This window comes from Taurulus bubalis, assembly GCF_910589615.1.
Source record: "Taurulus bubalis genome assembly, chromosome: 16".
Lineage (NCBI taxonomy): Eukaryota > Metazoa > Chordata > Actinopteri > Perciformes > Cottidae > Taurulus > Taurulus bubalis.
This window is the reverse complement of record NC_136604.1, coordinates 12,423,646-12,438,451: the sequence shown is the minus strand read 5'-3', so window position 1 is coordinate 12,438,451 and position 14,806 is coordinate 12,423,646. Positions and strand designations below refer to the sequence as shown.

The following is a 14,806-nucleotide window of genomic DNA, read 5'->3' as shown; positions in this document are numbered from 1 at the left end:
CTGTGTGATAACTATGCTGTTTAATCAGCATCTTGATATTCCACAACACTAACAGATTTGAACAAAGTGCACAAACAAGCTTTTTATGTGCATAGAGAAAATAGGTCTAAAAATGTAAACTTGTGAAAGATGGGTGCACAAAAAAAAGTTGCATTTATATTCCTTTTCAGTGAAGAGCTTAGACAACTATGCCTTTTCTCTGTCGTCTTGAGTAATACAAAATTTAAAAAATACGTTACAAAAAGGGACAAATAATATAGCAGGACACCAGATAAAGTTATGAAATCATTTATTCCCAGCACATGTGGTTGTGTACATCTCCAGCATACGATACTGTGCACACGAGAAGCATCATCATTGACATTAGGCTGTACATGAACAGTGGTCACCTCTCGTGCCCACAGTCTCTCACACACACACACACACACACTCAGTCACACAGACAGACAAGATGATTGGTCAGGCCTTCAGGGGACCAACGCTGCTCACCAGAGTCAGCCTGACGTGGTATCACATCCGCTCTGTTACTGAACACAGTTTACTGTGCTGTGGTACTCGTGTCCTTGTAAACACCACAAGCGCTACAGTCCTGGCTCTGGCGCACGGTGAGACAAAATATGGATGCTTTTTAGTCTCGACATTCTTCTTTTTTTGTCCTCCTATAGGCGGGTAAGAAAAGGGTGTGGCTGTAGGACTACTGACTACACATCGAGCTTGAGTTTTGTGATTTCTCAGTGCAGACTTGGTCTCTAATATGGAAAAACAAGGTGTTATACTGAAATTTATCCCCCACTCCCTCCTTTCCCCATCTTCCACATGCTCTTTACTAAACAGCAAGCTAAAACAGTTTCATCATACCAACAGGAAAAAGTTCATGACGGCTACTGACATAATTAAGTTTTCTTTGCAAGAACAAAACATGATACACATGCACACACATTCTGACACTTAGAGGCGTGCAAACTGTATGCACTTGCAACACTGCCAGAAGTTGTGTATCAAAATGAAAGGGGGTCAACTAAACCAACGGCGACTCCGAGGACCTACGTGAGATTTCCTGTCATTTTTCAAAGGGCCCTGGAAATGACCTGACCTGCACTTCCTGTGTTCAGCTACATAAAAAAAACAGGAGTTTGAAGATGGATATGGAGCTGCCAAGATGTTCTAGTCTACAGGATAAGACTATTAAAACCAGGCTACCGCTGTGATACATTTATACCAGCCCGCTGTGTGATGGGTGGTTACTCGCAGAGCAGATCCTGGAAGGGAGTGTTTATTACTATGTACATGCAGCGCAAAAGCAAGGGTTTCCTTTTCCATCGGATCAATACTATTAATGCGTCTAATGACCAAGATGTAAAGAGCCTCAAAAAAAATTAAAATAAAAGCCTATCAATCTAAAACCCGTTTGGTCCACATCACAAAAGGTTTTTGGATAGGCATTAATGCTCTGCATGTCAGTCTTCTATTGAGGTTTGTTCCTCTGTTTCTGCATATTTATGGCCAAAATCCCAGAAGGCAGATACCGCATTCCTCTAAACCAGGGTTTCAAAGCCAGCACAGAAAGCAGAGAAGTCAAAGACGAGGTGCATGTGCACTGTGTTTGTGAAAGTGAGTAAAAGATCGAGCTAAAAAGCCAATATGGCACCAGCAACAAGTAAATTCAACGAGAGCATTAGGAACAGCTGATCCTTAAATAAAGCATCAACTCAAAACGGTAAAAGCGCAGGCTGAACAGAACAAACATGAAGAGAGTGTCATGTCATGTTAACAGACAGAGAGACATGGCAGGAAGTCTAAAATCACACGACTATGTGACAATAGTTAATGTACTCAGTCCGTCTGACAAAGTCCAAGAAGAAAAGTATTAGTGTTGGTGTCAAAATCCACAAATGATGTCACTTCCACAAATTTAGCCTGGATATTTTCAGGGGTCGCCAAGCTCAGCTGATCAATAAACAGTTTATTAAGCCAACCCCGTCGAGAATGTTAAACAAGCCGAGTATAATTTGGGATTCTCATTTAAGCAGGTATGTTGAGATCGCATGCTGTTCAGCAGTAAAGGTTATCAAAATACTGGCCTCGTGCTGGTTAAGCACGTTGTGTAAGAAGGGAAACGAGCGATAAGGAAACTCGGCTTTCTTTCCTTCTCCTGCCAGCCAGAACGTCACTCTCCCCTCTCTCCTGGAGCCCCCCCTTATCCACATGGAACCCATATAAAAAGACAAAAAATAAAATAATAAAATCAAAATACATACATCATTATCTTTCCCCTAACACCATATCCCCCCTGTCTCTCCTCTTTTAACTTAACTCCTCCATTAATAGTGTTTTCAATATGAAACAGTGGACACACCCATGTCAGATTCTAACATTTACATGGCTTTAGCAGTCTGACTGCTTCCCATCGAGCGAGCGTTCAGAGAGAACGGGAGGAAGTACGAGGAAAGAGTGGAGGCAAGCAGAGAGGGAGGCTTCTGCTCCAAAACAGAGGGTGGAGTATTAGTGATGCCATCTGTCCTCCTCACTACTTCAGAATTAGATGGAGTCCTTCGCCCAGTTCATCTGGAGAGGAAGACAAGTGTTGAACAAAGCAGAACATTACATTTGTGTTAAATAAAGGATTTACTGAGCCTCGGTAGAGGCCAAACCAAGAGACTAAAGCCTAATTTATGGTTCTCCGTCAGGTCGACGCCGTCGCTACGCCGTCGCTACGCCGTCGCTACGCCGTCGCTACGCCGTCAACGCAGACCCCTAAGCCGTGGCCTGACGCGCACCTCCAAAAAATCCTAACTACGCGTCGCGTTGACGCGGACCGCAAGCGCTGTGATTGGTCCGCTCAGAACGTAATTTCCGGCAGTTGCTTTTTCCCAGCCTCGACCGGTTTAGTGGTCGTACAGACCACCTCCGCAAACGTCTTCTCTGTCGCCTGCGCTTCAACATTTGCAATATAAGCATTTGCTCTTCAATATTGATGAGCTCCAACTTTAATGCAGCCGCTCCAACTTGGCCGCCATTGTTTATTGTGACCGGAATTCGGCTATAACCCCTGAAACCACACAGCCACAGCCCCCTGGCGGCATGGCGGTTAATTGCAGAGCAACTCGGTCCCTCGACGCAGAACTTCGAACGGTCAACAGTGACGGAGAACCATAAACTAGGCTTAAAGGCTACCGATACAGTATGAGCTCACCTTTGACAGTGCTGATCAAAAAACAGCTCTCGTCAGGCAAGTTGTAAACCATCTGGAAATGAAACAAAACAGTGAAATGTGGCTGATAAACTTATGAATAAACAGTGATACCATGGTACTTTGGTGGTGACCGATATAAAAGCAAGTGTGACGCAGTACAGCACAGATGTGTATCCTATGCAAATAAGTGACAGTTGAGTTGTTGTTCCTGGTCATGGTGCACAAAGTAGTGACGCACATCTTATTTCTTCCTCTGTACAGAGTGACTGAGTCTCAAACACAGTCTGGACATTTACTGCAGATACCAAATTAATATTTGAGAGGCCGAGATGCTGATTGATTTGCCTTTATTGGATTTCAGCATGTTAAGGGCGACCCGTGTGTTGGACTGGAAGATTAAGAAGACATTCACAGAAAGTGAGGTTAAAACTAAAAAAAGGAAGGACACCCATCATATCGTAATAAGTGCAACATTTTGCAGATGTTATTCAATTATTAATTTGTATTTTTGACAGCTCACACGAAACGCATCTCAATAGCTGTGAAGGCCTTTCCTGCTTACAGATGAGTTTTGAGTGTATCCCACAGTTCAACTGCTAAATTATAACTGTTTAATTATAACGTCCCTCTTAATAAAGAGCCCTCCACAGTTGAGTGTGATGCTCCAAATATTAAAGTGAAGAGGAGCAGTTCGGCAAACAGCCTTTGTGTGTTTGTGCGTGGGTACCTGGTCACTGAGCAGGATGTGTATGCCGGTCGGACCCTGTCTGTACACCTGGTTGATGGTTCCCAGTGGAAGGCTGCACACACACGCCATCTTGCGGATCAGTTCTGCAGCTGTGAGATCCTCTAGATACAGAGCATGATACACTACACAGAAACAGACCAGAAGAGATGTTAATATTCACACACGCACATAACTGCTCCATGGACTAACATGAGCGGTACACTGCTGTCAAACACAGAGCTTGTTTACCGTGTAAACTAGAGGGAATGCTGTGTTCTCCATTTTCATTGGTGTCGTGTCTCTCCAGCAGGGGGCTCTCCTGGGGCGACTCCTGACAGACGTACACTGTCAACCTGGGACGCACAGACCTACACACAAACAGAAAAATCAACGCAAAGAAAGAGGCTGGGCCCATTCATAATGCTCATGCAGGCGTACACAACCACACACACACACACACTTTGTAACACACCTGGATTTAAGTGCATTGAAGAGTCTGATCCCATCTGCTGGCCCACAAATCTGGACCAGGTCGTCCCGGGTTAGCTTCAACAAATCAGAACCTAGGCAAAACGTTGGATAAGTTACTTGCACTGTCACAACGTTACATCCATGTTTCAGTGCGTTAGTACAGTGTGCGTAGTGTGTTCTCAGTGTACCTGAGAAGTGAGAGAAGAGCCGTGTGTAGGAGCTGAATCGATTTTTCAGCAGCCACTTCTGTGCGTCCTGTATGGAGGCAGTGGGGCTCAACTGCTGCAGAGAAGGACAAGAGACAACACATTGTCAACACACTTCCACACCGAGTTTTACGTTCCGCACTAGTTCAGTCTCACTGTGGACTCATACGATACCGCACCGTTGTTATGATACGTTTCTTTAGCCACTGTCTGATGTAACAATTATTTTCTATTATTGGTTAAAGAATGAAAATGTCAAAATCAACACCGGTCTCAAGTTCTCAAAACAGTAATTTCTTTACCGTTTCCACCAATTCAAACAGGTGAGACGAGTGGAGGCTAACCTCCGAGGTGCCATGGCTACCAGGGTCTGCCTGGTGATTGGGTGAGGACGAGTCACTAGAACACAACAAATGATAATTAAGAGGCGAGATCAACACAAACCTCAGCTTAAAGCCACAAACACCCCACACAACGCTTACCTGTCTGGTACTGAGGAGGTTGTGTAGGTGGACAGCGGGGTGGAGGTGAAGGAGGGAGCAGGTGGCTGGTTGGGGCTGACATAGGCGTCTGGCCATGGGGAGCACTGAGGGGACACACAGATATATAAATACACAATTAATCAGACTCACTGGTTTAATAAACACTGTAGGCCAACTCCCCAATAGAAAAAGGCATAAAGGTTGTGGAAAAGTCAAGGGTGGATTGGGAATTTAGCTTTGCACCGTCTCCACCCCACCTAATGTCAAATACATGGCATTAAACTGTCTCCTTCCCAGCAGCTGAGGGTCTACTAGCTTCAGGCTGCAGCCAGGTGTCTACAGGGGGGCAGACTGTGGATGGAGTGATGGGGAGGAGAGGGGAGCAGGGTGCTTACACTGCCTCTCTTGGCCAAGGAGTCGCCACAGTCAGCGGGAAGTGTCCGTTTGCTGGACTTTTTCAGCTCGTGGTCACCCGCATCCTCTATGATGGGTTCAAGCCTCGTCTACATACAGACACACAGCAGAGGTTAGCCAGCCAGCGACCAACACACAAACACAACCAATAACCTGCGGGCAGTCTCAGTGTGGCATACAAGTGTAGACAATGTAAAACGTCAATAATGCTTTATTTTCCACCAATAAAAGCCGTGACAAAAACATTGTAATCTATACTTAACAATAAAGACTTAACAGCCCAATCAAAAGAGTAGTGTTTCTGTGTATTTGACTATTTTGCTCTGATTTATTGTGGATGAGGGCCTCCTCTCCTGAAAAAGACCACCTTTACTTCTGGCAGTAAAAAACAGCAGACTGTGTCTATTGTTTAGACGGTCCTCTTCAAACCAAACTTGATCACGAGACGAGATGCGTTAGGATCAAGGTGATTTCCCACCGTAGCTAAACGATTAACAGCACTTGGGTTAAACCGGTTTTCATCTTAACATTACTGCCAACCCCTTCCCAAAGCACACCAGACAACAAACCATCTTCCAAGCAGCCAATCGTTTCTGCTCATGTTGCTACAGAGTTAAATATATAAGTGAGAAAACCTGCTTGAGACAGGTCCTCCATCACACCTGTCACTGACTTATGTCAAGTTGTATCATCATCACATTTTGATGCACTGCAGTTCAAGAGCAGATTGCTGTGGTGGTTTATTGATGTGCCTATGAGAAGCTCCCCCATCTAACATCAGCAACAGCAATTTACTTCAAGAGCTATATGCTGTCGGGGGGGGAGGGGATAAGAGAAAGAAAACAATAAGAATAGCAAAAGAATAAAAAATATATATAATTTGAATTTGGTAGCTCCTTTTTTTTTTTTACTTCAATGGATTCATCCAATAGTTGGTTAGCAGAAAATGAAAGGCAATTGTGACAAAAGATAATCATCAGTAATTCGCTATCATGAAAACAAATGCCAAAAACTAGTTCCAGCTTTTTATGTGAGGATTTGCTTCTTTTTTTGTTTTAAACATTTTGAATTGAATATAATCAAGTTTTTTCATAGACTAAACAAGCAATTTGAAGAAGTCACCCTGAGCTTGGAGAAATGAAAGTCTCAGCCCTACAATGGATGGTAAGAAAAGGCTAAAGCATTAATACACGTTTGACAAGATGGTTGGCAGTGATGTCGAGCACCAGTAGGGCCCTTGACCTAACACAGAGTGGCCTGCTTTGCAGAAATAGATTTCATTTACTTGGGTGCATACATTTTAACATGTTAACCACCCAAATGAAAATAAAAAAAAGGATGCTTGCTAGTACTTTAGCCTAGTTTGTGCTAAAGCCATGTATCTGTAAGGCTTGACGGTCCAGAGCAGCTGCATACTGACCTCTGACAGGATAGTGGTATCATAAGAAGGCTGGTACTTTTCCTTCTCTTGAGGTGAGCGTTTCTCCATCTTCTCCCGGTCGGTCTTTTGCTTACGGTCTGCCCCCTTTGGCTAAACAAGACACAGTGAAGAAGAGACAGATTTAATTTGCTGTAAGTGACGACGCATGTGGGGGTAGGGAGGTGTAAAATCGTCCACCAATGAGAGAATGAGTGTGCACCTTAAAGACTTTGATTTGGCAGGAGGCAGAGTGGAGGTGCTCTATGTACTCTCCACAGTCTCCCTGGGCGAACGTGTCAAACTGGATCCTGAAGGGGACGCCCTTCTCTCCGCCGTGCTTCCTCGGAGTGAACTCTGTGCTGATGCAGTGCACCTGCAGACAGCGGGGACACAAGTGAGACGATATGTGTTTGATGTGGAAATTCAGTTGCTCTTCTAACAGATGGCACAAAAGAGAGCTGGCGTGTGTGTGTGTGGCTTGCGTGAATGAGGGCGTGTGTGTGTGTGCTACCTGCACAAAAACAGAAGTTCTTTTGTTCATGTCCCACAGGAACTCTGCAGCGTTAAGCTGGGAGGGGTGAGTCTTCGGCTCCACAATGCCCACTGACATGGGGATATCTGTCTCACACACAGACACACAGATATTTGAACTCCAAACCACACACACGGGACGGTTTAAGTAAACATTTCTTGTCAGGCTTCATTACCGATGTCAAGGAGACGGTCGCCAGGACGATTCCATTTCCAGCCCTCCAGCTGTTGGTGCTCTGTGTACTGCAGCCGGCGGTCATGAAACACCACACGCACTATGCTCTACACACACACACACACACACACACACACACACACACACACACACACACACACACACCATGTTAGGTATAAGGTGTATTTGACGTAAGAGGTAGAAGTTTTTCCCCTTCCAGCTGTGAGGATCCTCTCACCTTCACCATCTTGTTGTTGAGCTCGGGTAGCTCGTCTGGCTTCCTGTTGTCCAACATACGCACCTCGTAAGACTGGCCTGGGAACAAGAGAGAGAGATCACAAAATCAACACTAAGAAATCTCGTGAGGTGTAAAAAAAAAAGTAGCTACTAAAAACTTAACAGGGGAGTCAATGTAAGTATGTATCCTCAAAAAGTATAGTTTTTTGTGTCATTTAGGTGGCGTCCATGTTATATTTTATTGCACATTACATGGTTTGACATTGTATAATTATAAAGACTTAAATGTCTTGAAGGCAGCCGTTTGTGTCAGACTTCAAATTGTAGAGCTTAAGATGAAGCTCTAGATTTCCGACGTATTGCTTTCAAGAAAAGCCCCTTTGCATTGTGGGATTTTGGGTTGTCCCAGACAAAAGTTGACAAATCTTGGTCTTGGATTGTACTGCGAGATTGACCGTCACCCGACAGCCCATTAAGAAAATAAGTTAGCAGTTCCATGTGGCTCTCTTTTCCCTCTCCTCCTCCTCTTTTAATATTTTTTGATGCACAGGAGTGCCAGCACTCAGGGCAAACCTTGTTTATTGTTTCACTGTGTTTTCAAAATATGAGAGTGCTGCAGAAGGATGACGCATGGTGATGCCATCTCTCTTCTTGCATCCATTTTAGTTTCATTTACATTGTGGAGCAAGTATTCATCGCACCATCTGATAGAGGTATATTTTGTGTCAACATGGGCTGGACACTTACGTATACAACAAATGACTAAATTCTTTGCACTAAAAAAGGTAAGCCTCATGTTGATAAACTTTGTTTGTGGAAATGCCATAATAAGGTATTTTAACCAGGCTCACGCCATTTAAATAAGGCGCTACAGTAATGTTGCCAACAGCCCTCTTTGCAGTTTAGAAAATGTTTTGCATCAACAAACAAAACACCTGAAGTGGCATTTTTCCTACAGTAGCAATTCTGTATAATTCCATTTATATTATTATTAGAATTAAGTTAAATTCTTCGTAATTCCATGAAAGCTTGGCTCAATAATTGACAGCGTGTCTTGCAGTAAAGCATATTAAGACATGCGTTCACATATGTTGCTGCTTCTCGTTAAAATTAGGACTTTGCCAGTTCCTTCATTTACGTGAATCCCTTTTCGTGCCATTAAATAAAGTAAATCTCCATTTGTGCCATGAAGTAATGGACAAGGCTAAGTACAACCAAAACGGAGTGCATGTACTCTGAGTCTCACCTTGGTTCAGGTATGTGAGCGTCTCGTCGTGCAGCTTGATGGCAGGCGAGGTGGCGGCGCACAGCACATACTGGAATGGGGTATTTTTGGTCTCGCTTTCAGGAGGAAGGCTGGAGTCCTCTTGCTTGAATATCGGCAGAGCCAGCACATCACTGAGAGAAACAGAAGAAAGAGGAGAGAAACAGAAAGAAAGTCAGCATGGATGTGATGCACTAAAGAAGGCAAAAAAAAGAAAATCTTGAAAAGGACACCTTACAAATTGTCCACCATAAGCTTAATCTGTGCATCTGACCTCTCAATAGATAATGTTTACATAACGTTCTAAGCTTTAATTGAATCTCCAATACCATGCTGATGGCAACACAATCACTGACCTCCCTTAAAGCAGAGGTTTTCCCACTTTGCAGTTATCTATAGAAATACATAAAATGTGTTTGTGCCAACTGTTGCATGCTCCCTTTTGGCATGACAATACTTTACCTCCTCATAGTGAGGAATTATTAAATGGATTGGCTTATTTTAGAAGGAGTGATCAAGGCTCTCCATCGATCAAATGGACCTCTTATTATGTATGCATGAGGCCGCAGCGGGATTAATGAACAAAAACACCCAGAGATAGCCTGAGCTGCTGACACACACTATCTCTCATACTTGGCAGCCACGCTAGACAACCAGCCCGTCCTCGGCTCACCCTGACAAATGCTGCAAGAGTGTCAACCGGTGCACAGCGAACTTGAGCGTGTGGATCTCAGTGGCTGTACAGGGGTAAAAAGTCCTATCCATGCAAACAAATGCAGATCATCTCATTACCTGGAAAACTTTTTGGCAAGTCATGATGCTGCTCTAAACCCAAGCCAAACTTAAAATAAATAAAAGTGTCAATTTTGAGACATTCCTGCAGCACCTCGCGGGTCCTTTAAACAGCAGTCTGCAACATTTATTCAGTCTCAAATCACCTGGTGCTGTGTTTTCTCTGCAGAGTTGGTGCCCAGATAGAACCAACCTGAGTGCCACATCCCTGTGAAGCCCTGTTACCCAGGAAAACTACCTCTGCTTCCTGAAATCTGAGCTGATTCCACTGAAACACACCAAGACATTCTGTTCCTACCAGCTGCTGACTCCAAGCATGCCCCGCAACCCACAGATAGCACTACTCCCGAAGCCACCAACACCACCGCACTTTCACTAAATTACTTACGTACATGCCACTAATCGAGTATTGGGAAACTTGCAGACCCTCATAAGAGACGCACCTACACTCGCGTCACACTGATAAATGCACGTTTAGAGCAGATGGTCGAGGAGACAGCTGATAAGACACATGCAGGTCCTGGAGGCTTAAATGTCAACACCCCACATAACCTATTACACAATTCGGTGCATACATACCAATAATTACTAATTGAACAGGTGGTTTACAACAATATCACTTTTGATGCCAATACAGTCCTTTTTAAACCATTAAGACAAATACTGAAAACATATCCGTCTTCTACAGACACATTATCAATTAGTAGTGCTGATGAACAAAAGATGCCACATTTGGGGACAAATGTTGGAATCACCTGAGTGACCTGAAACTGGTGGCATGTACTCCATTTGTTCATCGTGACACGGGCCGTGTGGCTCCTGGAGCTGGTCATGTGAAAATTTGAGATAAGATTGTGTTCCAATAACAAACCTGTACTGTCAATACTGATACCAAAACAACCCCTTTTTCCAATACAATAGTTTGGGTAATATACACAAGAGTGTGAAATGGAAATATGAACATCCAAGATGCAATGACAACTGGACAGGCCATGATGCTGAGGAGGATTGTGTGACTGGATCAAAAGCTCTGTAGCAGCAACTTAATGGTGAACCGTGTGCTGACATTAACTCGTTTAATGTTGAAAAATCTGAACCACCATTTAACTACTGTGGAGTTGTGTCAAGAGTTAGAATTGAATGCTTGGTCAGATTGAAAGGTTTTTGTATGTATTCTTTGACCTGACATTTCTACATATAAATCTGTAAATTTGTCCAATTCTCAACAATATTTTTAGGGAAAGGTTTATGGTAGATAACACTGATGCATTATGCAGTTTATATAGCAGTAGTGTGACTGACATAATCATTGATTATAAAGCTTAAATACTTTGTCTCCTACATAATTAATGCAGTAGGAAATGATCACCGTGTACATAACATCACAACCTTGTGTCTCCTCAAGCCACTGATCTTTAGAAACAAAGCCATAGACCAGTTATAATAACTGCCAGTCTGAGGGGCCAAAACAAGGCATTTCAGTAGACTTTGCCCGCCCTATCTTGACATGTACACAAAGTTTAGGTCATTTTTGGCAACACACACACGACCTGATAGAAGCCATTTGTCCCTCACAGTACAACACGTGTCCTTTTTCTTTGGTGAGGTTGGGAGGATTTAATCTTTGTCCCTGATCGTGGAACCCTGCGATGACTGCCCTACTCCAAATCCCAAAACGAAGAGAAGCCATCGCACTCAGTATACAAAGGGAACAACACACACACGCACAGCTCTCCGTCGTCCCGCTAATGTGTTAGGAAGGTGGGTTTGGCATGTTGACCCGGACTCTAACCTCATGCTGTAGGCTCCGGCCCCCAGCTCCTGCCCGATGCCGGACAGGCTGGCGTCAAAGTCGTGCACCAGCCCCGACTCTATGGTGGCGTCGTCCATCTTCAGCACCCAGGCCATCGGCCCAAGCTCCTTGTCCTCGGCTTCTACTCGGAGGGCCGCCAGCTTGCTGCAGGTACGGGAGCTCGGCTAACGAGGAAGTGGGCTCTGCAGTTTCTGCGTGACACCCGTGAGAGGAAAGTTATGCCGCTAGCCCGTTAGCCGCTGCTGGGCGAGCTGGGCAAGCGAATCGGTAGCTTTCCGCAGAGACTGGATGCATCGCCATATCTCCACTCGGGTCACGTTTGACAACACAACACGGTGCTCCACTGGGATACTGTACGACAGTAACGACACGTTAACGTCCACTCAGCCAGCAAATGTTAGTCGTGACTAAAGGTGCGAGCTGATTGCCAGCATGCTAACGTTAGCTAACGACTAGCTAGCTTTACAAAAGGCAGCTTACGCTGTACCCATCAGCCCGCTGTTACCAGGTCTCCGAGCAGTGTAGCTCACGTCAGCACAACGAGATGCAACAACCAGAAAATACGGTTTAGTTCTAGTCCACACAGCTCATCCCACTCGGCGTCCGCACAGCTGTTGCTACCGAGCTATCCGGCTAACTAGCATCGACTTCCCTTGCTTTGAATCACTCGCGTGACCTAAGAGTCTCCTCTGGCGCGCCCTGAACCGTCCCAACCCGCTCTCCTCTTCTCATAGCGATGCTGGAATCACCGCTAAGGCTCCCGCGCCTCGAGACGCAGTCCTTTGACCATCCAAAGTGCAACGGTTGACACAAAACCAGGCATCAACATGGCTCCCTCGGCGTACGGACTGTCGCTCCGACTGTGAAGCCTACGCCGCTGCTACCCTGAGCCTCCAGGAAGGATGCGAGGGCGGCACTCAGCCAATCAGAGGCCGCGTTCTGTACCCAGCGGAGGGGGATTAGCCAATCAGAAACCTGGGAGCTTCCGTCATTGTGTCCAACTGTACTTGCGCTCTGCCTCCCGGAAAGTATGATACATGCATTTACATTAACTGTACACAAACAAATAGAGACTTTGAAAACAATAATGCAGATGTATGCAACCCTCCTACGTCATGAATGTATACAGTGACAAGGTTGGTCCACACGTAAAAAAGCAATACCAAAACAGTTATTAATTAACATAGACATATGTTAATGTAAAGGTACATCTTCATGAATAACTACTTTGGTAACTATAACTATTTTGGCAATAGAATAGAGAAGTAAGACATAACCGAGGCCACAAAGTAAATACACATTTCACATTTAGGGTCATGAGGTTCGTACCGTGTGTAACGGCAGCCGCCGTGTTCCGGGACTCTGAAGTTTTCAGTATAAGGCTGCCAGAACAACATCGTGTCTCCCGAACAGCTGTCACTACAGTAAAAAACACGACTCAGGCCGGATACGAGGAGCTCCTAACAGGAGCTCTTGTCTGTTTCATGTCAGTGCTGAAGATAAGTCTGCATGAGTCCTTGCAGGAGTGTTGTCACTTGTCTGGTCAATAATTATCCACCAGTCGGACCCTGGACGTCGCGCGCGGGCAAGGCTATGGGAGGTAAAGTTTTTCCGAGCAGGGTACACGCGCTATTTTTGCCCAAGGAGGAAGGCCCGCCATCGGACTTTAATTACTGCCCTCCCTCCTATCTGACTTCTCACACAATTCAGGACATGGTCAACACACAATAGTCAGACTTAAGTGTAAAACAGTAAACACCAAACACAGTGAACCAATACTTGCAGACTGTTACATCATACATATAATATGTTATTGGATTGTTATGCAATAATGTGAGAGTGGAGTTAATTAGTTTGTAAGCTAGTTAATAAGTAATGTATATGCTTTGTACTTTAACAGTGCATCAGCCTTTATACACCATTCAGTATTTCATTTTGAATTCTAGCTGTTATTTATAGCCGCATTGTAAAAGTGTAAAGTAACATACAATGCAAATACTATAGTAGGCTACAAGTATTCTAAAACTGTACTTTTGGAAGACAGACTGCATGGACTTGACAGTTTTAGGAGGAGATTGCAGGCTGGTGCTATATCCGAGATCCTCTTAAGCAGCTTCTCAATTTACAGCTTCGCGAACAGACGCATACATGAAATTCAGCACAAGTGATGTTGCATAAGACATTAACGTCATGTCATTCATAACATACGATAGTAGTTCAATGTTTGGGTTTAGTTGGGAAAACAAGTAATTTGAAGAGGTTTAAGAGATCGTGATGGGAACTATTTTTCAAAATTGTATGTACAAAATAATAATAATAAAAGCAATAATGAAAATCCTGAAGTGAATCAAAGTGTTCTTGTGAACCCTTAGCAAAGGTTATAGACATGAGATATGAACAGATTAACCAAAGAGGCATTCCTTGAAAGAGTTTCATTTGAATGTTTTTCTAGATGCCAGGAGGAAAAAGTATTCAGTGTTTTACAAGAACAAAACACAAAAACCAGAGAAGAGTAACTCCAAAAAGGGACAGAGGTATTATGCAGTTTCAAGCTTTTCTGGAATAACTAATCCTTCTTATTTTAAATTTCTCTTGGTTTAAGGTACAGCTGGGTCCTTAGAAGATATTCTGAAGAGGGTTCATTCCTGATCCTGGATCAGTAAGACAAAGACAAATAGCTTACAACCAAAATTATTTCCATCCACCCTTTCTCCACGAGACTCTTTTCCACTGCAAAAACCAGAAGAGGAAGTGCTCATCATGATCTGTACAAGTTCTTTATTGTAATGTAAGCACAGCTTTGTAAATGCACGGAGGAAACACAACAGTGAAAACTAGAATGTTACAAGAGGAAGGAAAGAAAGACACGATGAAGAGGAGAAGAGAAAAGGGTTGACATGACGATTGGTTTTCAGAGCTGTAAATAATACATTTCTACAAATTCTCGGCAGAGAAAAAATAAGTGTGAGAGAGAGAGAGACACTACGGCTAGCGCAACACAGAGAGAGAGAGAAAATAAAAACAAGGATGGGCCCAGGTGCGCACCCCCCCAGGGAACTCTCCTCAATGACACAGTTATTG

General features: G+C 44.0%; 1 protein-coding gene across 1 annotated transcript; it reads right to left on the bottom strand.

Moving 5' to 3' along the window:
• Positions 1–300: 300 nt before the first annotated feature.
• On the bottom strand, positions 301–11,838 carry ubp1 (upstream binding protein 1). The gene is made up of 16 exons (XM_079231496.1): positions 11,705–11,838; positions 9,103–9,254; positions 7,858–7,934; positions 7,621–7,726; positions 7,425–7,531; positions 7,134–7,286; positions 6,914–7,024; positions 5,475–5,582; positions 5,080–5,183; positions 4,900–4,996; positions 4,580–4,673; positions 4,393–4,483; positions 4,170–4,288; positions 3,921–4,063; positions 3,194–3,245; positions 301–2,565 (listed from the first exon to the last, which is right to left on the bottom strand). The coding sequence occupies exons 1-16, from the start codon at positions 11,818–11,820 to the stop codon at positions 2,528–2,530; spliced, it is 1,668 nt and encodes a 555-aa protein (XP_079087622.1). The 5' UTR covers positions 11,821–11,838; the 3' UTR covers positions 301–2,527.
• Between the last annotated feature and the right edge of the window lie 2,968 nt (positions 11,839–14,806).

Excerpts from the sequence above, each read along its gene's own strand:
- ubp1 (XM_079231496.1), bottom strand. The coding sequence starts at position 11,820 with ATGGCCTGGGTGCTGAAGATGGACGACGCCACCATAGAGTCGGGGCTG. Across the intron at positions 9,255-11,704 it reads GCCGGAGCCTACAGCATGAG|TGATGTGCTGGCTCTGCCGA; the intron begins GTTAGAGTCCGG and ends TGTTTCTCTCAG. Across the intron at positions 7,935-9,102 it reads GCTCACATACCTGAACCAAG|GCCAGTCTTACGAGGTGCGT; the intron begins GTGAGACTCAGA and ends TCTTGTTCCCAG.